General features: G+C 32.6%; 3 protein-coding genes across 5 annotated transcripts; 2 read left to right on the top strand and 1 right to left on the bottom strand.

Annotated features, from left to right (window-relative positions):
* The first annotated feature begins 658 nt into the window (after positions 1-658).
* On the top strand, positions 659-2,327 carry LOC123226823 (phospholipase A1-II 6-like). Its single transcript, XM_044651337.1, has 3 exons — positions 659-790; positions 825-1,217; positions 2,196-2,327. Exons 1-3 carry the CDS (start codon positions 659-661, stop codon positions 2,325-2,327), a joined length of 657 nt encoding a protein of 218 aa, XP_044507272.1.
* Positions 2,328-6,513: 4,186 nt separating this feature from the next.
* On the top strand, positions 6,514-10,340 carry LOC123228215 (C-type lectin receptor-like tyrosine-protein kinase At1g52310). Of its 2 annotated transcripts, none has more exons than XM_044653526.1 (6): positions 6,514-6,663; positions 7,100-7,189; positions 7,278-7,353; positions 8,034-8,459; positions 8,668-9,238; positions 9,614-10,340. In XM_044653526.1, exons 2-6 carry the CDS (start codon positions 7,109-7,111, stop codon positions 10,137-10,139), a joined length of 1,680 nt encoding a protein of 559 aa, XP_044509461.1. In that variant the 5' UTR covers positions 6,514-6,663; positions 7,100-7,108; the 3' UTR covers positions 10,140-10,340. The 2 variants fall into 2 exon arrangements, with proteins under 2 accessions (XP_044509461.1, XP_044509462.1); XM_044653527.1 differs by having other exon boundaries at positions 7,296-7,353.
* A 6,921-nt stretch (positions 10,341-17,261) lies between these two features.
* On the bottom strand, positions 17,262-22,258 carry LOC123228136 (choline-phosphate cytidylyltransferase 2-like). 2 transcript variants are annotated; one of them, XM_044653386.1, is made up of 8 exons: positions 22,023-22,258; positions 20,527-20,640; positions 20,203-20,298; positions 19,566-19,608; positions 18,713-18,868; positions 18,521-18,601; positions 17,657-17,767; positions 17,262-17,533 (listed from the first exon to the last, which is right to left on the bottom strand). In XM_044653386.1, the coding sequence occupies exons 1-8, from the start codon at positions 22,160-22,162 to the stop codon at positions 17,408-17,410; spliced, it is 867 nt and encodes a 288-aa protein (XP_044509321.1). In that variant the 5' UTR covers positions 22,163-22,258; the 3' UTR covers positions 17,262-17,407. The 2 variants fall into 2 exon arrangements, with proteins under 2 accessions (XP_044509321.1, XP_044509322.1); XM_044653387.1 differs by having other exon boundaries at positions 18,533-18,601; positions 22,023-22,257.
* Positions 22,259-24,546: the final 2,288 nt, after the last annotated feature.

The following is a 24,546-nucleotide window of genomic DNA, read 5'->3' on the forward strand; positions in this document are numbered from 1 at the left end:
AGAAAATTTTGATGACATTTTTTTGGTGGAATTTTTTATATTGGTTTTATTATGTATTATTTGTAATGTCAGTTAGAGATGGATTCAAGGCTCACTTCGGATCGAATCCAAAAAATCTAGTTTGAATTTACAATAAATTTTTCAAACAAATCATGAAGAATAAGAATAGTTAAAAATGAAAAAGAGATAATGTCTGATGATAGATCTATCAACACCTTTGTTGTTAGTTTGGATGAACGAGCTTTATTTGATTCCGCATTTCTTTGAAAACATGCTCCAAGAAATCTCGTGTTTCAATTCAAACATAGCAATTTGGAAAAGCTACAATCTAACAAACCGGTCCCTCTAGTGTTCTCAAACGAATCTCATCAGTCATGGAAGAGAACAATATAGAGATTTTTTTTTTTTCACAAAGAGATTGAATTTTCAACTTTTTATTTTTTTGGGATAGACTAAACTCTTAGTTTTTTTATTAAATATATTAATCAAAATTTGAAACTTTGGTTCATTCAATTAAAAAAAGGTTGATTCCTTCTATTAAAAAAAATAGTTAGATTTTTTTAATAGACTAAATATAATAGTTCAATACTGACACCAAAAGGTTGCCCAAGTCTCTTCCAGGCATCCTTTGTTCTATAAATGGCATGCAGAAGTACGAATGTCTCCCAACAGCAAAATAAAGCAAAACGAAGAGAAGAGTGATGGCGAACTGGTAGAAGCTCAGTGGCGAGAAGAATCGGGAGGGTCTGTTGAAGCCTCTGAACACCAATCTGGGAAACTACTTGAAACTGTACGGTGAAAGAGTTCAAGTTGTTTATGAGTAGGTTAACTCAGAAGATGAAACACGTCCAGCTCATGCTAAGGAAGATTTATTTTCTGAAGCTGCCATGGAAACAGACAGATTTGGGAAATTATACACTGTGATTAACTATATTTTTGCAAACTCAGACGTTGCTTCCTGGATCGACTGGATGGTGGAGGACCACTCTGCCTGGTTTGGGTATGTTGCCGTGGCCACAGATGAAGGAAAGACAGTGTTGGGAAGAAAAGACATTTTGGTTTGCTGGAGAGGAACTCTTTCACTGGCTGAGTGGTTCAAGAATTCTCGATTCCATCAAGTGTCAGCTTCTGAGATTTTTGGGAATAGCCATATGATCCACAAGCGCACAGAGGATTTCTCTCAGTCTACACATCGCCAAATACAGAACCCTCCTCCAGTAAATTGAGTGCCAGAAATCAGGTAAGAACGCAAGACAAATTTGCATGAAAAAAAAAAAAAAGAATCCAATTCGCTGGATATTGGTATAGTTTATAAAAGACCAATGCTATGTGCACCTATTCAGTATCCAGGTGATAGGTCATTATATAATTGAATATTATTTTATTTTTATTTCAAAATCACCTAATGACTATCATTTGGGATCACCTGATCATTTAAATAAGCAGGTGGCATATCATCTTATAATAGAGTATTATTTTATCTTTAATTTAAAATCATCCAATTATATATCTTTGGCTATCTAATAAAGTACTCACGGCTGGATGCACACGGTTTTTGTAGTTTTGTTGGTTATAAAAATATTGAATTTAATTAGTTTAAGGTTACAGGAAAACTTATATGTCATGCTTCTTAATTCGTAGATTTCCTAGACCTAACAGTGACATGTCTTCCTATCTTGAAATTGTGACCTGCTTTCTGAATCGATGATTCACAACAACCTTGTCTTTCTCTCATAAAACCTCCTTGATCTGTCATGTTTTGTGAATCCATAGATATCCTTAAATTCACAGTGGCATGCCTTCCTCTCTTGAAACCTTCATGATGAATTGTGTTTTTCCAAACTCTTAGATTTCCTAAAGTTCTCGGTGACTTGTCTTCCTCCTATAAAACCTTCCTGTCATGCTATCTGAATCTATAGATTTCCTAAAATTCATCATAACATGTCTTACTCTCTTAAAACTTTTATGAATGATGACTTCTAATAGATAAAACTGTTGTATTATGGTTTTGGAAGGGGAATCAAGTTAAAGGTCAAATAAACATGTTGTCTATCAAGATCATAACTTATGAAGTGTACACTAAATCATTTATAAACTTTCATGGAATTGTTCAATTTTCCTGTCAAAATTATATACTGATTTCTTTTATTTCTTTTTTCTCAATAGTTATTTTTATTATGGTTATATTTACGTAGGTTCTGAATGCTATTAAGAAACTGGTGAACAAGCCTGAGTACAGTAAAGAAGAAATCAGTATAACAATAACTGGTCACAGTCTGGGTGCAGCTCTTGCAACATTGAACGCAACTTATATAGTTGTCAATTAATACAATAAGCACACAGATTTGAAGAAAGCATGCATGGTCACGGCCTTTGTCTTCGCCAGCCCCAATGTTGGAAACGAAGGATTCAGGAAAGTGTTCAATGCTCACCAATCTTCATCTACTGCGTATTGAAAACAGATTGGACATTGTTACTGATCTTCCTCCTTTCCCTATTTCCTACAAAAAAGTGGGCATGAAGTTAAAAGTCAAGAGTCATAAGTCGGCATTGTTGAATTTAACAGACGGGCTTCAGCTTCATGACTTAATACCTGAGTCGCACAGTTTGAAGGAGTATCTCCAAGGAGTCACAACCAGGCAGTCACAGTCCGGGAAGCTACAGAGGAAACGGTAAAAAATAAGACGGCTAATTTGCCTTGCTCTTTAGTTGATGCTTTATATATTGATTTGTTTCAGATGGAATAAGTTAACGTATGAAGCAATCTTCATATTTGAATTAGAGTCAATTAAATTGTGTAGGTCTTATTCAGATTCAATTCACGTTGATTCCAGTCTGATGTACGGGTTTGATGTATTTGTAATCCAGTATTATCAATAAAGATGTTTACACTTCACAATTGAAATTACAAAATTTATGTTTATGAGTGAAACAATGAAAAAGAAAAAAGAAAATTGGACAGAAGTGATGTGATTTGTAAAATTAAACTAAACAAATTCCAAATTAACTTTTGCTTCTGTGGCATTAGTCATTAGACATGGCAGGAGCCAAGCTGGCCCGCGGCGTGAACCTGGTCCCTCATTTTCTGCACGGCCCATGGGGCACGACTCACAGGCCTTGCAGGTTGTATTTGGGACTTAGGGTAAAGTCTATGGCCGATATGATATGGCTGGATAAAAATAATAATCATATTTGAAAAAAATTATAAAAACATATTTTTTGGGGTCAGCCCGCTAAAGGCTTGTGAAGGCACGTAATGTTAGTTGTTAGTTGTTTATGGCTGATTTTCCTTGCTGATGAATGTGCCAATGAGGCTGAATTGTCATTGCGATATGCTTGAATGTTGGTAGATTGGTTTAATGGCTTACATGTGCTATGCCATCCATGCATGCGGAATTCCTTGGTTTGTACAGTTTGCATGTGTTGATGTGTTAATGTGATAATGTGTTTTTTTTTTTTTGTAAACTGGAAACCGATTGAGAGAAGGCTGAAATTCTCCAATGTATGTGCTGCGAAACTATGGCATGTATATTGTGATGTTGGTTGGGTGACAAGCCATGTTTTGGCCGGAAAATCCACCTTCCGAGGACCCTGATGAGCTTCTAAAATGTACCCCGTAAAAGTTTCGCACACACTCTTGAATGTGATGTGTTTAGGTTGCGAGTTTGGATTGATTTTTTGATCAAGAAAGTAGGCCGCAAGTTGCCGAGAATCAGCCATAAAGTGAAAATTAGTATACAATTTGTTCATGCAGGTTAGACAACAAGCTATAATTTGGCCAGAAAATCTGCCTTCCGGGGAAGCCAATAAGCTTCCAAAAGGTACCTTGTGAAAGTGCCGCATACACTCTTGAATGTGATATGTTTGGGTTGCAAGTACGAATTGGTTTTCTAGTCGAAAAATTAGGCCGTCATTTGCTCAAGAATCAACTTATAAAGAGAAATTAGTATATTATATGATGATGTTGGCTGGACAACAAGCCATCTTTGGGCTTGAAAATAACCTGCCAAGGATGCTGACAAGCTGTCGAGAAGTTCCCTGTGAAAATGTCGCTCAAGCTTTTGAATGTGATATATTCAAGTTATGAGTTCGGGTTGTATTTCGAGTTGAAAATTAGGTTGCAAGTCACCTTGAGAATCACCCTAAAAATTATTTTTGCAGTCACTAATTTTAATTTCAAGAAATTCTTTTTTTGCTATTACAAATAGATTTTGAAATAAAGTTCTGCATGCAATAAGGAAAAATGCATTGAACTTTAATCAATTTTGGTGATGTGCGCATGGATTACAACTAAGGATAATCATAGGTTAACCTACGATTCATACGCTCGAATATGATTGAAGATATATCATACTTCAAAGGAAAACGAAATATGTTGATATACGTTGATTACGATGGGTTGAACACTATTTAAAAATTATTAAAATTGTAGTATGATTAAGATAGAGGGCCCATTTTGGTGTCGAAAGATACTCAAAGCAAGGATTTAATACGAAAGATTCTTGAGGGGTTAGATACTCAAGGAAAAGATTTAATACGAATATAAAAGATACCTAAGGGAAAGGTTCGATATGAACATGAGATAGATTCTTGAGGGCTAAGATTGATGCTAGGAGTACCCGAGGGGAAGATTTGATGTGAATATGAGAGATTCTCAATGGTTAGTTACCCAAAGAAAAATTTGATATGAATATGAGAAAGATGCCCAAGGGAGAGAAAAGATGTGACTAAAGGGAGAGAAAAGATGTGGTTAAAGAGAGCGAAAATCCCATGTAAAGAATATATTGGACTCGAGATAAGTCCGAAAGTGTTCCAAGAGATTGGGTATCGATTAGGACCGAATACCCCACTAAGATTTGAGATTATTCGATACCTATAAGACATCGAGCTTAAGATTATTAGGCTAGTAAGAGAGTACCCATAACCTAGACATACCCGTAGTTAGGGTAAAGTTTGACAATTTGTATCATTAGATTGAGAGATACATCATTGTCAAGACTATCAATCTATTGAGTGGCTAAGACTTCACAACATGTAGATAGTCCTTTTATTGGGGGTTCGAGACTTACTAAGATGTAGATAGTTGTTGATTAGGGGTCTATCGATTGATTTAGCCAGGATTGTAAGTCTGTCGAATAGCAATAAGTGATTGGACAACTGAGACTAGAGAAAAAGTGGTCACTAGAATGGGTACAGTGATTCCTTAAAATTCAAGTTAGATACCGACAACCTAAGATCGAGATCAAGATAACATGGTAGTAAAGGAAAATGATAAATTGAGGTTTGAGATTGTATGATAAATCATCCTCACTTATTGAGTTTTATACTCATTTCTGTTTTTGGCAATTTGCAAGTGACAAGATTAGAGGTGACGATGGCATTGAGACAACAATTCAAAGATAGAGTGCATGGGAGAGATAAACTTATAGACGTAAATAGCCATGATTAAAATATGATATAAATATGATGAATTTGATTTATATTCTAGTATATGAATTATGATTTTAGAGATATTATTATTATTATAATTCAGGATTATTTCGTACTTATTAGACTAATAGTATTTATTATTCTATTAATAAAGACTTAAGAAATTTTTCAAATTAGATAAGATATCATGCATGTTTGACTTGAGATATATTGATTTTAAATTAAAACATTATTCATGTATAATAGATTTTAGTAACATTTTACCTTGAAAGATAGGATATTCGAGATAGAGCATTACAATAATTCACTATTAAAACTAGATAATGGGTGAGAATTTAAACTTTTGAAGCTTAACGGATGAAAATATCATTTCATCAAACTTGGGTAGAAAAGTCTTTTGGCCTCCTAAATGTATCTGTTGGTTGTTGAAAACTTCAAAGTTTGTGGGACACCATGCCATTACGAAGACTTTACCATAATAAATCGACTTAAAATAGTCTAAAAAATACTCACAAATAATTTCTTCCATTAATGAGACATTTTAGTGATCATAGTACTTAATATCACACTTAATTACTCTTAGAACCTTACATAAAAAAATCAAATTTAATAGTATTAACAATGTCAATTTTTATTGTAATTGAACTAGAAAAAGAGTAACAAGCGATTGTGATTAAATAAAAAAGAAAACATATATATATATATATATATATATATATATTTAAAGGGTGGTTTCTATGTTCGAACTTGACTCATCTATCAAATATTAATTTTAGTTTGAGTTTGAATAAGTTAAATAGTAAAAAAATTAATGTAAAAAAAAGAATTATCAAATAATAAGAGTCTAGAAAAAAAATCATGAACAAACTTTTAAATTTAAACCAAATTCTTTGACATATGAGGAGAAAAAAAATCAATGTCAGAAAAAAAAATTCGATAACTAGTGAAAAATTTTAATTTAAATTTGGTTCCATGGAACATAGATTAATCAAATAATGGAAATAAAAGAGTGAAGAAGAAAAAAAAAAAAAAAGGGAAGAAATGACTTTTCAGGGCTAGAAATCTAAACTACCCACTTTATCTCAACGACAAAACCAGTCACTATTATTTAAAAAAACAAAAATAGAAGATTCACTGCTCAGAAATCAAAGTCTTCATTTTTCTTCGGAAGCTTCAAGGTTGACACTTTCTGCAGAAAAAATGAAACTTGGTTGAAATCCATTTCGTTTTACGGTAATTCAAAATACCACACTAGTTACTTCTTTATTTTCTGCTTACTTTCGGTTTGTTTACTGAGAAACAATGGGAAAAGTAAAGGTGCTTTCTCCCTTTTTTTTATAATTTTTAATGGTCGTGAGAGTTGTAATCTGTTTTTTGTTTCTCTGTTTTCTGAGTATCCAGATGGAGGGTTGAGGTTTCATTTTCATCTTTATTTGTGCTTTATACTTATATTATATTAGCTTTATGTGTTTTCAGGGTTTAGGGTTTGAGTTTGCTTGTAATCACAGCTTATTTATTGTTAGTTTTGTTGAATGGGCATAATTTGACCCGTAATAGAAATATTCCATCGCGAATTGGAGTTTAATTATTGTTTATGGTCTGGTATTTGTAGGGCTTTTACTCATGAATTGTTTTCGTGTTTATCTTGGGTTTTTTTTTTTTTTTAAAGATTGTTTTGATGGAAGGGAAGCTGGTCTCTGTGCGGTTTATTCTGCTTTTGACTGGCTATGTTCTGCTTCAGCTTGTGGCTTCAGATACAGTAAGATTATTGCTTTCCTTCTTTCTTTCTTTCTTTTTTGGAAACTGGAGGGCTTACATTTATTAGCGTGCCAACTTATATTCTGAAGTTTCATTTCGTTTCTCAGATTGCGAATCAGTCAAGTGTTGTAGAATCAGCAGCTTCCAAGAATGGCAATCCTAAAGGTACAATTTTAGTATGAATGTGCTTTGAAAGAACTAAAAATCTTACTGCACCTTTATAATTTTGAATGGTGATGCTATTGGCCCCCTGCTTTTAACTTTTTGCACTTATGTTTTTAGAGTGTGAAGTATGAGAAGCTAAAAGTGGAGAGCCGATTGCATTACCAATTCGAAAAATATAACATATAAAGAATACTCCTAATAAATGGAGGCATAGCAATCACAAACCCTTTTGTCCTATTGTTGTTTATTTGTTGAACCTGTTGTATCTTAGGCCTTTCAGAGCTAGCATGTGATAGCAAACTAAGGTAGAAACATCAAGTCTACTTTCTCTCTCTCTAGGATGTTACCCATGCTAATAATTGGAATAATCTATGATTATTCCAATAGGTCTTTGAGTATAGTGGTGAAAGTGCTGCTATTATTGTTCAGCTCAGCTTTGATGCTATGTTAAGTACTTGCTAAATCTGAAGAGTTTAAATCAAAATGTAAAGGTGCAACAACAATATTTTAACACTCTTGGATTAAGCTAAATGATATTCTTGAATTGCACTGTTCCTCATAGTACTTGTAAATTTCGTCAGTGTTGTTGTGATTATTAAAGAAATATGGCTTTATTGCTCTCAATTCTTTGTATCTGTGCTACCATTTGAGCTAAACTTTTTCATTTTTGTGTTGGACAGCATCATGTCCTTCTGGTTGGGTTATTAGTCCAGATAAGAGCAAGTGCTTTCAACATATAGGAGGCAACCAGTCATGGGATCAGTGGGAGACCCAATGTAAACAACTTGGTGGACACTTGGCTGCTGTGACATCATATGAAGAACTAAACTTCACTCAGAATTTATGTAGTGAAACTATCAATGGCTGCTGGACTGGAGGAAGAGGCATTAACACTACTGTTGGTTTGAATTGGAAGTGGTCTGATAATGTGACACAATGGAATGAATCAATCTCAACAACAAGATCTTTTTACTCCAGTTGCACCAATTTTTCTTGCCATGTTAATGCTTCAGTAGAATTGTGTACATTGGTGACTGATGGATCTACATCCCTTGTGATTGATAGATGCAATGCGTCTCATGCTTCTATTTGCATGATCGATTCTGGTAAGACCTCCCTTACAAGACTGCATTCATCTCAATTTCTTATTCTCTCTCTCTGCATTTCCCATTTCGAATTATAAATAATTTGGTTTTTGTAGATGATATTTTTTTGGTTGTTAGGATGTCAGGATTTTGCCAATTGTTGGTATCATTTTAGCATCTTTTTCAGATTTATTTTTTCTTTTTTGACTTTTTCTTTTCTTGCCCGTAGACAACAAATGTTACTACTTGCACTGCCATCGGGAATACCTTATCATCCTTGGAGTTGTTAGTGGGCTGATCCTTATCACAACATTTGCTGTTGTGATTTGGCTTCTTGCATACAGGCGGAGCAAGAGGCGCAGAAAGTCTCGCAAACAATCAAATCCAGCAGCCTCCGCATTAGTTCCTCCATCCTGGAAGGTGTTCACCAGTGAGGAAATGAGAGCAATTACAAAGAATTTTAGTGAAGGAAATCGCCTTGTGGGAGATGCCAAAACAGGGAGCACATATAGTGGCATTCTACCTGATGGATCAAGGGTGGCGGTTAAGAGGTTAAAAAGGTCTAGTTTTAAAAGGAAGAAAGAGTTCTATTCTGAGATTGGAAGGGTTGCAAGGCTTCATCATCCAAATTTGGTGGCTGTCAAGGGATGTTGTTATGATCACGGGGACCGCTATATTGTTTATGAGTTTATTGTAAATGGCCCCTTAGATAGATGGCTACACCACAAACCAAGGGGAGGGCGAAGTTTGGATTGGGCAATGAGAATGAAAATTGCTACTACTCTTGCTCAAGGAATTGCGTAAGTATTAACCCTTTGCCTCCTACAACATTTAGTTATAGATTTTTATTCTTATATTGTACTTTTAAATGCAAACATTATATTTTGTTATAATTATCCTGTAACAGAATTACAAGGATGGGAAGTTGCATTATTTTTATTGATGTATAGCATGTGCCCTTTAGCCTGTTATGTCAGGTAGTTTTATGTATGTTGCATCAAAACTGATGTAGCTAACTCTTACCATAAGATAAGAGCATATTTCAATATTTTTGAAAATCTACAAGATTGGTCATGTCTGATTGAAGGACCTGTAGTTCATGTTTTATTTGATGCAGTCTTTTGTATTGATTTATTCTGTTGCTGGATGTCTCAATTTGTCACATTTTGAAACAGTTTCTTGCATGACAAGGTTAAGCCCCATGTTGTGCACCGGGATATCCGTGCCAGTAATGTATTGCTTGATGAAGAATTTGGAGCACATTTGATGGGGGTTGGTTTGTCAAAGTTTGTGCCATGGGAAGTGATGCAGGAGAGGACAGTAATGGCTGGTGGCACATATGGATACCTTGCTCCAGAATTCGTTTATAGAAATGAACTTACAACAAAAAGTGATGTGTACAGCTTCGGAGTTCTACTTTTGGAAATTGTAAGTGGGCGCAGGCCTGCTCAGGCGGTTGATTCGGTGGGCTGGCAGAGTTTATTTGAATGGGCCACACCTTTGGTGCAGTCACATCGCTACCTAGAGCTCTTGGACCCTCTCATATCTTCTTCATCGTCTGACATACCAGAAGCCGGAGTCGTCCAGAAGGTGGTGGACCTTGTATACGCTTGTACACAACACGTCCCTTCTATGCGCCCAAGAATGTCCCACATCGTTCATCAGCTGCAGCAGTTGACCCAGCCAACTGTTCCAAAGTAAGTCCTCTCATCTCAACCTCCGGAGGAATTTGCAATACTAAATATAAGAAACATGAAATTGGGATTTCACTAGCTGTTGAGACTTTATGTTAGTTTCTGCAGAAACATAAGTTAAGAAGCAATTGTTTAGAGCTTACTTAGCTTGACTCGCATGCCTTGATGTATTCTTATTTAATGTGACAAGTATGGCAGTCATTTTGTAGATCTTTTTTTTTTTTTTGGGGTAACAAAAAACCTTTGACTTGAGTCAAATCATTTGATCATATCAAATAAGTGAAATTTCAAATCTAATATTAGGTAAGTCAAGAGTATAATCTACACGTAATCAACATGTTTTAAACTCATGTCCTCTTTATTGTTTGGATATTTTCACTTTTTGTCAATCAAACTATTCCTTGTCAAAAATCATTTTCATTTTGCCATAGGAATTGTTCATACCGATATATTGGGTGAAATGCGTGAGCCTGAAAGTTTCAGAAATTGTTAGAAAGTGATTAATTTGGGATTTTAAATCAATAGCCCACAAAATTTGTGTGTGTGTGTGTGTGTGTGTGTGTAGCTTATAAGAAACCTCACCTAAGTTGGATTGCCTCTCTTTGAGGTTGGATCAACCAAACCAAGCAAGGCAAATCTCACAACTGAACTAGGTAAGTCAAAAATATGATCTTCATGTTGTTAAAAAAAATTTGAACTCATACTCCCTTGTACATAGAGCTTCTTTTTTGTTACTTAAGCTATTATTAGGAATAACATTTGTATATATTATTTAGCACAATCCTATTTATATATTTTAGAGAATGTTCCAACTTATCAAGTATTGAGAAATCCTAAACTGCCAAAACAGCGTAAACATGTCTACTGACATGTATGCAACATTCAAACCTTTCAAAATGAATACACGTGCACAAAATTAATGTCTTCAAAGTCAAATGGTACACCCTTAAAGACAAATTTTATATTGATAAAAAACGAGAGATTTGAGTATTTATAGGTATTTCACATTATTTTGGGATGCTCACAAAAGATCGGATAAATAACTCATATAATTTAAAATATGTTGTGAGTTATAAAAATTAAAAATAAAACTATAATAAATAGTGTTTTTAAAATACACAATATTCCAATAATAAATCTGGTTATTAAATCATGGATGTTATATGAACGTCCAACTTATAACATGTTCTATTCATGTTTTTATTATTTCTCAAAACTGTTGTTGTCCAATAACATTTTGTATTCATAGTTCTTTCCTTCTCCAAACTACTGTCATGATAGGTGATTCTTTTCTTATGTCTATGCACAAAGATTTAATAGGTCAACGTACGAATAATATGATTCTTAATACTAGAAAGCATGAATCATGTTGATATCAAAGTACCTGCAATCCTATGACCTCATTCAAAGGAAAAAAAAAAGTATTCTATGGCAAAGTTTATAAATGACTGAGATATGCAATTTTCATCCAACAGTCAACTAAATTATAGGGGAAGAGGCAATTCATGCCATTGAAAAATTATGATATTCAAGAAGAATTAATAATGTGTGAACATTTTCTATGGAGACATGGATTACAAAAACTTGGTGGGAACATTTTCTATGTAGGAATGAAAGAGAGACCAGAACTTAAATAATTGGAATCCAAAACTCACAGGATGTTCTGATCTTATAAGTGATTCTGGACATACAAACTCAAATGCTCTAACTCCTTAACACCATTTTGTAAGGAACCTAAAGAAAATAATGTTGTCAACAAGTGCCAACTCCTCCTGAGGCAAGTAAAGGTATCTTTTACACCTAATAGTTCATCGTGTCATTCGATCATGTTCGTATCATGTTAATTTAAGTTTTACATTGAAGGCCCTAAACCTTAACTAGATCCAAAATAGATACATATCAAAATTTATCAACCCTAAACAGAACTGAAAATTTTAAGATTGACCTGATTCAATCTAAATTAACTCAAACTATATAATAGGTAAAGTCATATCAAAACACAATAAGTAACGATATGATTTTTTCTATGAAAAAACACTTTTTTGTCAAATGTCAAGGAATAACACAATTTGTTATAAAATAACACACACACAAAAATATTTTGACATAAAACAATGTTTTGTCCAAACAAAATTATTATATTTCAAGTTAATACAAATAATTTGTTTATTGTTTATTTATATGATCAATTGTAGAGATAAAAAACATAATATCATAAATCAATTTCAAAATAATAGAATTGATAACCAATAAAATTAAAAACTATTTATCAAATATTTAAGAAATTTAATTTACAATCTATATGATGAATGTAATTGTTATAAATATTAAAATCATTAACAAGTATATAAATATGACACACTAAATATAATAAGTTCGAATCAGTAGTATTTATAACATATAAAAAAACGAACAAACTAAAAATAGTTTTTTACAAGTCTATTAAAAAAAAATTATTAAATTAATATAAATGTTTTTGGGTGATGCAAATGTAGTATTTGGTGATGCAATGTCAATTTTTTTATTGATTCAAATTATGAAATATGAATTTTATGGATTAAAACTCCTTCTGTCAAATGAAAAATAAAATATATTAAAGATTTCTTTCTGTTATGATATTATGCAATATTCTGATTAAAATTTTCTGGTTAGTTCGAATCAATTCAAGTCCACTTCAAGTCAGTTTGAACTCAATTAGATTTTTGAAGATCAATTTTAATCTGATCCGAACTACTTTTTATGTCAAAAATCATAACCCTAACCTAATTTTTTTTTTATTATGTCATATCGGGTTAATGGATTGTATCAAATTTTGTATCAAATTTTGTCAGGTCTAATATTATATTTCCTCCCTATACCAAATGACAACTGCTTCCCTTTTTTTTCCAATTCACACCCTCTTTTTGACCTTCAAATTCCAACCATCCAAACCCTCCATTATAATTTGCGAATGATTCTTGAGGTCTAGCTGAGATAGATTGGCCAATTAGATCGTAAGTCACAATGGTCCATCTACATAAAACTAATGTGATCTTACCCAAAATTAACTGAATAAAACTATATGTACAAATAAATTATACGAATTTATTTATACAAATTGATATGATAATTTGTAATTGAGTGATGTGATTATTACTTCGAAATTACCTTATAAAATATTACCATCTCAATTTATACAATTGGTTTATATATGTAGCATTACTCAATGGTTTCACATATCTATGTCTATTTGCAAACAACAAAATTATGCATACATATGCTTGAGTATACAAATGATGTCTCATCATTGATTAAGAAATTTTGAATTAAAGATAAAGTTATATACAATTATATAATAACACATAATTTATATACATAATTGTACACCCAAAATATATATACATAACATTACTAATTCGCAAAGGGTTTTAGGATTGAGTCCCAAAGCTGAGATAGGTTGGCCTATTTGATCGTTAGTTGAAAGAGAGCTAATTTGGCCTTAGCCAAGGTGAGCTAGCTAGTAAACTCTAGTTAAACCGGTTGAACAGACCAATTTGTTCGATCCAAGTTTCAAAACCATGGTTTTAAGTTCAACAAGTATCTTTGTTACTTCCCACAAATTTGGAAGAATGATTTACAGACAAATTTTGGTTGCTTGGATTAATCTTGTCCTTTATGTTGCACACAAAGTGCAAGTTTATAATATTGAGCCAAGATCGAGCTTGAGCATTGTTGGTTCGGTAAGCCTGCAAGCTCACAACTCAATTAGAGTAAAATATCAATAAACCATCCAATGTTTTAGATCTTATATTTACACCTCTAAAATTTTTTTTTAAAATATTTGGGGGTAATTGATAAATATCCAAATTATACAAATTAAATTAATAATTTAAAAAATTTAGGGTTTGAAACGTTATTTTTTAGCAAAGCTCAAGTTAGACAAACTCATCTCAAACTCAATCTTTCTCACTAGCTCAAAGAGCTTAAGCTCAAGCTACAACATCGGAGCATCATCCAAAAGTTTGATTGCTAGGTCAGGAGGTAACATTGCCCAACTTTGAAAACAATTCCTCAAATGTAACACTATGAACATTACAACAATTAATGCAATTAAACAAGTTGTGTCGCTCGTGCATAATTTATGGCTTGACTTATCTCAAAAGCCAATCACTCAAGCTTGAGTTGGTTGGTTTGATGACATTGTAAACTCATGTCTCGATTCGAGTAAAATATTAATGAATTTTTTATAATTTCAAATTTTACATTCACACTCCTAAAGTCTTGGTTTAAGTATTTGAATAAAAAAGATAATTGATAAATTATAATTAAAGAATATTTTGAAAATTAAAATGAATTAATATAATTTTTTGAATAGACTTGGAACTCTCCCCTAAGCTAATCAAGTTGAGTACTGCTCAACTCAACTCAACTCAACTTAATTATGGCCCTAGCAATGCCAATACAACATAGTTAGGGAACAAAAAGATCCAAAATATGAAGCAAAATGTCATACAAATACAAGCATTTACCATTGAACAACCGTCCATTGTTTTGCACTAAAAAAACAATGATCAGTACCAACATAAACTGATTTTCAAACCTAGTTTTCTATTCTATTCTTTAACATAAAGACACAATCTTAAACATAAAATTGATCAGTACCAACAATTGGCCACCTCATCTTGCTCGGGCACTTGCTGCTTCTTTGGGGTTCCAGAGGTTTTCTTTTTTTGAAGAAATTAAAGATTTTATAAAAAGAGAAGAAATAGTACAAAAATACGAGGGGCATACCCTAAACAGAGTCAATGAAGTCTCAAAACAAAAAACACAAAAAGCACATAGTCTCCCAAGAAAACAAAACAGAAAACCCTAAAAAAGGTAAAAACAATGAGACATGCTCAAATTAAAACAAACTAGCTAGACAAGTGTCAGATAACACGATATAACGGCGAAACCATGAAACTGATGTAGCTTAAAAGATTAGAGCATATTTCATAATTTTTGAAAATCTACTAGATTTGTTGACTGATTAGAAGGTCTGAAGTTGCTGGATGACAATTTGTCACATCTTGAAACAGGCTCTTGCATGACAAGGTGAAGCCCCATGTTGTGCACCGGGATATCCGTGCCAGTAATGTATTGCTTGATGAAGAATTTGGAGCACATTTGGTGGGGGTTGGTTTGTCAAAGTTTGTGCCATGTGAATTGATGCAGGAGAGGACAGTAATGGCTGGTGGCACACATGAATACCTTGCTCCAGAATTCGTGTATAGAAACGAGCTTACAACCAAAAGTGGTGTACAGCTTCGGAGTTCTACTTCTGGAAATTGTAAGTGGGCGCAGGCCTGCTCGGGCGGTCGATGCAGTGGGCTGGCAGAGTATATTGAATGGGCCACACTTTTAGTGCAGTCACATCGCTACCTAGAGCTCTTGGATCCTCTCATATCCTCTTCATCCTCCGATGTACCCGAAGCAATTGTCGTCCAGAAGGTGGTGGACCTTGTATACGCTCTTACACAACATGTCCCTTCTATGAGCCCAAGAATGTCCCACATCGTTCATCAGCTGCGGCAGTTGGCCCAACCAACCGTTCCGAAGTAAGTCGTCTCATCTCAACCTCCAGAGGAATTTGCAATACTAAAAGAAACATGAAATTGGGATTTTCACTAGTTGTTAAGACTTTATTTTAGTTTTTGCAGTATCATAAAGTTAAGAAACAATAGTTTAGAGCTTGCTTCGATTAACAGACTCGGCATGCCTTGATGTATTCTTATCTAATGGCTCAAGTATGGCAGTCATTTTGTAGATTATTATTTTTAACAAAGTATCTTTACTTGAATCAGGCTATTTGACCACATAAAACAGTTAAAACCCGAAACCATCCAACATTAGATAAGTAAAAAATTTGATTTTGATAAACAGTCTATAAATTTAAACTATCCTTTGTGATGGATTGTTTTCATCTTGCCATAGGAATTGTCATAGCATTAACTGAATCTAAACTTTATGCAATGGTACAAGTTAGTCAACCCAAAAGTTTCAGGTGTACTCAGCGGGCGTACATAATTTTTAGAGAATGTTTCAACTTATCCAGTACTGAGAAATCCGAAACTGCCGAACCAGCGCAAACATGTCTGTTTTATGCATTTGATGTGCATATTCGGCATTCTAACCTCTTCAAGTTGATATATATACACAGCATTAGCGTATTAAAAATTAGAATGTATATCCTCAAACAAATCTCACATCAACAAAACATAAAAAAAAATTGTTGGATATATATGAACTCACGTGGCTTAAGGATGCTTACAACAGATTAGTTAAATAGCATGTAAATTTTTAAACTATTAAGATACATTTAGCATTACAAAACCTAAAACATAACTGTGATGAATTATCTATCCAAAATAGATAACATCTTAAAATGAACCTAACATGTTACATGTATGTTCATCATGTTCGTTTAATAACATTTTCTACTCATGTTTTCTTTCTTTCTCCAACATTTTGTGTTCATGTTTCTTTCCTTCTCCAAACTACTATCAAGATACGTGCATGGATAAAATATGATTCCTAATACACGAAAGCTGAATCATTTGATGCAACTTTGAAGTATTTTATAGCATGAACTTTTGAGTCTTTCTTTAATATCAAAGTATCTGAAATTCCATAACCACACTAGAAGGGAAAAAAGAATTTTTAGGCAAAGTTTATAAACCGCTGAGAAATGAAATTGTCATCCAACAAATAACTAAATTATTGAAACATGTGACATAGAAAGTGTCAATTCATGCCATTGAGAAATTTGATATTCAAGAACTTGTAAAAAGAAACGTGACACATGGCATGCAGTAGAGGCCAACTGAGACATAACTTTGCCCAACTTCGTGGAAACAATTTTTATGGAGAAATGAAAGAGGGACCAGAACTGATTCCAAACATACAAATTCAAATGCACTAACTCCTAAATTCCATTCTAACAAAGACAACCTACCTGTGAGGTCATGAATCTATGCCAATCCACACTTCCATCAGCCGGATGCCATGCATCAGTCCTATAGAATGTTTTCATGAGGAACCGAGTAACCACAATTCGGGGAAGAAGGGTATAGGAAGGATATGGAGAGTTAAGGTTTGATGCACACGAGAGTTATGATAAACAAACTAGATTAGCTTACAGCATGTTTTGTTACATTTTCTGTTGAAACATTTTACTTTCTGTATAATACACATTGCTAACAAACCATTAGCACTGCATGTATAAATATTACTAAAGGCTTCACCTTGGTCACCATATTATTCTTCTTCATCATCAGTGTCATCATAGTAGTACGCATCATCTTCATCTTCTCTGTCACATATGAACCCAATTAACTGCTGCCCTCTTAATCGCTCTTGGATCCGATCTCTAATAGCTGTTCCCTAAGTAAAAAGAGCACACCGTATTTAGGCAGTATAAAGGAGAATCATTTATCAATTTTAGATGCAGGCTGAGGTTGAAAAATGGTAAAGATGGTTAAGCCAAGAGGCAAGATAGAGATTAACCATTTTATGGAAACGTTCTTCAAACATCTCAAGAAATCCAGCAACCAATCGATCAGCATTCTCCACCCATTCATTGCGATGCATTCCAGCTATTTTCACCACAACTTGAATCTGCAATAGAAGTCAGACTAAACTACTACTCATACTAGTGATACGCAAGCTGCTCAAAAGAGGAATCACCTTCTGAATGACAATATTTATCATCACAAATAACAAAATTTAGGAGCACTTTTGTTTCTAAGATATTTACGTAAACAACTTTGTCATAATACAGTTTAAAATGTTGCTATCCTAAATAAGTCAGCCTGTGTAATCTAACCTAAGAACTTACCTGCTTGCTTAAAAAAGTAGAATAGTTTTGAGAAAAAGGAAATTTTTCCAATACACAAAACTGAGCCAAAAGGACTGTCAACACTTCAATCAATCCAGGTCACCTCAAAAAGTATATATATTAGCAATGTTCTGCTGCACTCATTCTTTGAAACAACTTCTGCATTTACTTCTTCTTAATTTTTAAATTAATTTGATTATCGGCACTTAATTAAAGGTTATAGGCCAGATTCTTAGAAGGCATGGCCCTCATGGCCTCAAACCTGAACTCCTGTACTCTTCATTTCTTGTCTAACCGAAATTTGATCCCAAGGACATTTATGCAACCAAAGTAGATCTTGTCAACTAAACTAGTTAATAGAATACAATTTCATAATCTGAATATTGCAGATATCTCCTAATAAGAAGAACTAAGCAAGGAAGAACATGTTTAATAGAGGCATTAAAAGTCAATATGTCTCTCAATCTTTCAAGTGTTCACAGTCCTTAATAAACATCAAGCAAGTTTATAATCAAATAGCATAGCTTACACACCTTCTCTCCTACCTTTTCTTGCTGTTTCTTAACTTTCTCATGCAACTTTTTAAGCCCCCTATTCATTCTCAGCCGCTTTTCCTAATTAAAAGGTAGAGGAAGTAAAGAGATCAGCTTCTCTTACACGAGCAGAATGTAATAAGGCAAAACTTCAAAGAAGTAAACCAGTGTAGAATAATAAACAGCTCAAACCTTAACGTAGCTAACACCTAAATCCTTTCTCGTATATCCCCGGTCCAAATTACGCATCACATACTGGTTGTAGTTTTTAACAATCCTCATTATAATGTCTGATGTAGAGATCCCCTCAGTCCGTTTTGTTTCCTTAAATTTCCCAATGGACTTTACCTGTACAGGAAATTATCATGTTACAAAGAGAACTAAATTGAGACCACCCACAAAATTATAGCTATTACAGACTGTTTTGTTGATTAAGTTTATGAGTTGTATAAGAATTTTAGTGTTTTCCTTTTCTATTTCTAGTTTGTTATTGTTAAGATTCCGTTCAGATTCATATGAATCTAAGTTGATATCAGGGTCTTTTGGACTTATTCTTTTGAATTCTAATTTGAAAAGTTACAAATTCAGTTTGTTCTAGAATTCCTATCCACAGCAGGACATATAAGCAACAAATCTAAATGCAGGTCTATATACTTCTCAAGATATTTTACTTGACTAATGAGAATCTGACAATAGTTTGTGACTCGTCAAATGTGATTTGTTCTGTCAGTTCTTTATTGATCTTTCTTTTCTACCATACTATGTTCAAATAAAGTATAAAAAGTTGAGATTCTTCAGAGTTTAATAAGGGAATGATTTAATACAAGGCCCTCTAGGAAAACCCAGTTTCCATTTTCCCTTTTATTTACTTGTTTTTGAAATAATCTGAGCCCATTCAAGAACCAAGGGTTGCAATGACCTAGTAATGTTACCAAAATGATCCCCCAACATCCCCCATAAACCACCACCACCACCATCATCAAAAACAACAATTGCGCATTGTACATAAAAGCAAATGATCACATGATTCATCTCTCAAACTTACAAATTCATAGACATCCTTCCCAGCACCACTTGCATCAGCATACCTACAATTTTTAGGTAAGAGTACCAATTAAAATATAATTGCTCATAATGATCTTAAATAAAAATAATAATAATGATACTGAATACAAAATTACGATAGGAAAGTGGAAAGCCACATAGTAGAGATGAGAAGATAAACGTAAGATGAGTAAATTGCAAAAACAACCAAAAAAAAAAGTAAGATGAGAAGGAAACTTGACATTTCAGAAAGGTTTTAAACAGTTAGTATTAGGAAGGAAACAAATACAAAGAAAAGAGAAGATAAACGTATTGCAGAAAATAGAAGAACAAACTGGATACTTTTTGGATGTCACTAACCAGTGGAGTTTAACATTTCAGCACTATTAACTCAATTTCAACATACCCATTATCAAGAAGAAATTATGATGAAAATGATAGATAAAGCTATGTCAAGAACAAGTTGGATAATTGTTTACTGAGGCTTCCAAAGCAAAGAGTTCACATGTCATCACAATCAACTGAAATTCAACATTTCAAGTATCCATATCAATCATAGAATTGCTTTGAATGTATGGGAACATTTAATATATCATGCTATGACAATTATATACACTACTAGGGCTGAGTAACCTTACGGAAGAGAGTCATGTGCCACATAGTCAATTTGATATTTGTCAAGAAACTCTTGTGTAACCACCCAGGGCGCATCGGGGATAACTTCATCAACCCACCTGCATCATGTACAATAGAAACTAGGCCTTCATGCAACATAATTTCAGATTTTCCCTCTAAGCACAATCATAGACTTTGGGTAGAAATCATATATTAGAAAAGTACATTCCATCTTTGGTGACTGAGTGTTACAAAAGGAAGAGGAAAGAAGGAATTTCATGACAAACTTCAAATGATAATTCAGCTGAGTTAAATTATGTCCCTAAAGCATGTAGGGAAACACCAACCTGCAGTGGCGAAGTGACTCATAGCGCTCCTTATCAGTCATGACAGTTTTCCCCTTGTAATTGTGAGTATCTTTGTCATTGTTGCACCCAACAAGCAAATAAGTATTTGGAAACCTACAGTTTAAGCCACAAACTATTAATGGAATGGATTAACTGACAAGCAGCTTTGATCCGCAACACAATGGATTTGATTCACACTCCAATTTTGTATAATTGCTTTAGTCAGTAACTAAATAAAAGCAAGCAAAAAAAATGATAAAATAAAATAAACACAGAAAACAAAGCAATTTGAACACACAAGTATTGAGGTCAGGCAAACTAGTCACAAGGCACATTAAATTACTATTTACTGAATTGATATCTTACTGTAGGGCAACATTAACCTAGCCTTACATACATTGGATCATAGTCTACGGATTGGTCATGGTCCCTCAACTATGATCCAGGGGCGGACAAAAGTAGGTGGGCACATATGACATAATTTTTGCCGGAGTATCGTATTAAAGCCCTACTTTTCAACTGAAAAAAATAGCCAACAAAATCTAATATCGCAACACAAATTCATATTAATAACACACAACACAGTAAGAAATATGTTTTCTAACACAACTTCACATAAAATAAAACATAGAACAAGATATCAATTTCAGCAATAAACATTGTCAAAATCCAAACCATAAAATGACCCATAATCAAAATCATTACCTCCTTAACTTGAATGACAACAAGAACAGCATTACAGCTTTAAAAAGAATTACACTTAAGCAAAATTACACAACAAAAGGACACACTAAGCTTTCTACATGAAGTAATAAATATAGTAATTTACAAGTTCATACCTGGGTTTTACTAACCACGCCAAAGGGTACAAAAAATAAAAAAATAAAACTTCCAGAAAAAGTATTAGTTTCTCAGGACACAAACATGAAAAAAAAATAATAATAAAAATTATGACAGTTACAGAATGAGTAATTAACAGGTTTTCCATTTGTTGGGCTTACTAACTGCATCAAAGGGTACAACAAAAACTAAAACTTCCCGGAGAAAGTGTAAGTGACCCATGAAACTAAGAAAAAGACATAAAAATTACAGCAATAGAAAGAATAATTTACAAGTTATTTCGATTCTGGATTTCACAAACTGCATCGAACGGAGACAAGAAATACAACTTTCCAGGAAAAGTCTTAAATTTCCCATGAAATAAACCAAAAAATAAGATTTAAAAAAATTACGGCTACACAAAGATAAACTTTCCAGCAATTTCATTTATCGGTTTTAGTAGGTGGATCAAAGTTTACAACAAAAAATAAAACCTGCGCAGAAAAAAGTGCTCATGAAACAAACAAGAAAATAATTTTTCTAAAAAGAATTACAATTTACCATAAATTTAGTTTCTGGGTTTTACTAACAGCACAAAAGGGTAGAGCAAAAACGAAAACTTTCCAGGAAAAAGTGTAAATTTGCTCGTGAACCAAACAAAAAAGAGACAATTTTACAGTTTTTTGGCTTGTTCAAGAGCACGAGCATGACCAAAGTGGAAGAGATCGTAGATGCCATCAGCATAAACTCGAACGGGGCGGTCCTTGGGAGGCTCCGTAGTGCCTGTGCTCAAAGTTACAACCTTTGGCTCCTCCATTGGCTCCCTCTCTGAGCTCAGCCGACTCTGCTACAGAGAAGCGAAGAACGTTCTGCCAAACGAATTTCTTTTAATGAATAATTCAACACTTGTACGGCCAGGTACATGTCTAAGCGGCTAGAGAATCAAAAGAAAAATCAAATAGAAAACAAAAATTAAAAATAGCACATGGTGCATTTACCAAAGTACCCAAATTATGAAATGAACAATATAAAAAATATTACGAACTTGATATTTCAACAAAATTCGCTGAACTCCAACGCAAGTTTGGAAGTAGGACACTAGTGTTGGATTCAACCAAATTAAATTTTAGTAAGGTTCAATTCAAGATTTCTCGACCATGAGATTTTGACTTAATGGTCTAATTGGTTGAAAGGTTTAAAGATTATTTTAATAATTTATTTATTATTATTTTTATTATCTTATTTAATTTATAAAATAATTAAAAAATTCAGTAATATAACAAATAATATAAAAAATAATTTGATTACCATATTTACCTTAAATATTAAAATATTATCATAATAATTTTAATTATTATTATTATTATTATTTTATTCTTATTTATTAAATTTTTAAAACAAAATTAACCTCAATTTTTAATTAAAATAATAAATAATATAAAAAATATTTTTTATTCCTATTAATCTTTCATATAAAAAATAAAATAATATATTAATATACTTTTATTACTTTTAATCAAATATGATAATTGTTTATATATACCAATTTTATCAAATATAACCAAACAAAGTAATAAATTTATATTCAGTAATCCTTACGAGCCGTTTGGTTCCAAGATTTAAATATTATCTTGGTAATCTATCTTTAATTACCTTATTTAGTTTATCAATAATAAAATATTATAATAATCTTCTATTAACAATATTGATGTGGGAAGTAATATAGATAGTAATCTGATTACAACCTTCACCTTAAGTATTAAAAGATTACTAAGGTAATATTAATTTTATTATAATTATATTATTATTTATTAACAAAAATAAATTTATTTTAATTAATATAAAAATATTTAAAAATAATTATATTCAAGGGCATTTAAGTAAAATGATTTATTAGTATTCTTTTATTACTTTTAACTAAACACAAGAACTATTTATACCTACCAAATTTTATCAAACATAGTAATAATTTATATCTCGTAATCTTCTACGTAATCTATGTTTAGGATAATTTTTCTATTTTGGTAACAAAATATTATCTAAACCAAACACCTCTTTAAAATAATCTTTTAATTTTGGTAATAAAATATTTCTCAAATCAAATACAACCTAAAAGCTATCTAAGTCATACATATCAATGTTTTAAAAGTTAAACTAAAATATTGACCAAATGGAAAGGTTAATTCAAGATTTTTTGGTTTAATCGATGAAATATTTAAATAAATATTAAAATAATATTTAAAACAATTTTGTATATTTAATCATTAAATATAAAATCTAAATTACACTTTGACAAAAACTAAATTTTGTTCGGTGATCATATATTTCCATCTAAACTTATGTAAGTATTTAAAATTTGTTGTAATAATTGTTAGTTTTGCAAACGGTATCCTTTGGATCCAATTGTAACAGAAATCAAGAGGTCAGGAGAGGGAGTATATTGCTTATGATAGTGATAAAGGGTATTTTCTTTTACCATCAAAATAATATTTAATTCAATAAAAAATAAATAATATAAACATTCAATAATAATAATATAATATGAAAACAAATTTAAAAAAAAAAAAAGGCAAATATCTTGATACTATCAAAGTTTCTGTTTAATTGATATTATTTTTACTATCATCCATAAAATATTTTTCATGCTAAATAAACGAAATATAATTTAATTATGGGTATTGCAACAAAAGTGTCCACCAAAATATAATATAGTTTTGACCCGTCATTTAAGACTTGGATGGGGTAGTTACCCGGTGAAGGGTTGCTCTAACTTTTTTCATGATCAAGCCGATCAATTATTTAAATAAATATAAAAAAATAATATTTAAATTTTGTTTTTTATTTAATTATTATATATAAAATCTTATTAATCACATATGTTTGTATTAATTTTAAAATAATTTTGAGGTTGAACACCAAAACCAAGACAGGTTGGCTGGTTGGATTGTAGGCCACAATGGTCCAACTTCAGAAAACTAATTTGGCCTAATGGTTAGGCATATCCATGTGCATTTGCAAGTGGTTTCTAGTTTAAGTCCCAGACAGGTTGGCTTGCAAAAAGTTGGTTGGTCTTACCCACAACAACCTGGCCAACAAACCCTAGTTAAATCAATTGAATTGATCGACCAATTCGGTTCAAGTTTCAAAACCACGGCTACATTCTTGCTTGCCATAAATTAGGAAGAATAATTTAAGGACGAA

The sequence above is a fragment of the Mangifera indica genome, chromosome 10, assembly GCF_011075055.1.
Source record: "Mangifera indica cultivar Alphonso chromosome 10, CATAS_Mindica_2.1, whole genome shotgun sequence".
Classification (NCBI taxonomy): domain Eukaryota; kingdom Viridiplantae; phylum Streptophyta; class Magnoliopsida; order Sapindales; family Anacardiaceae; genus Mangifera; species Mangifera indica.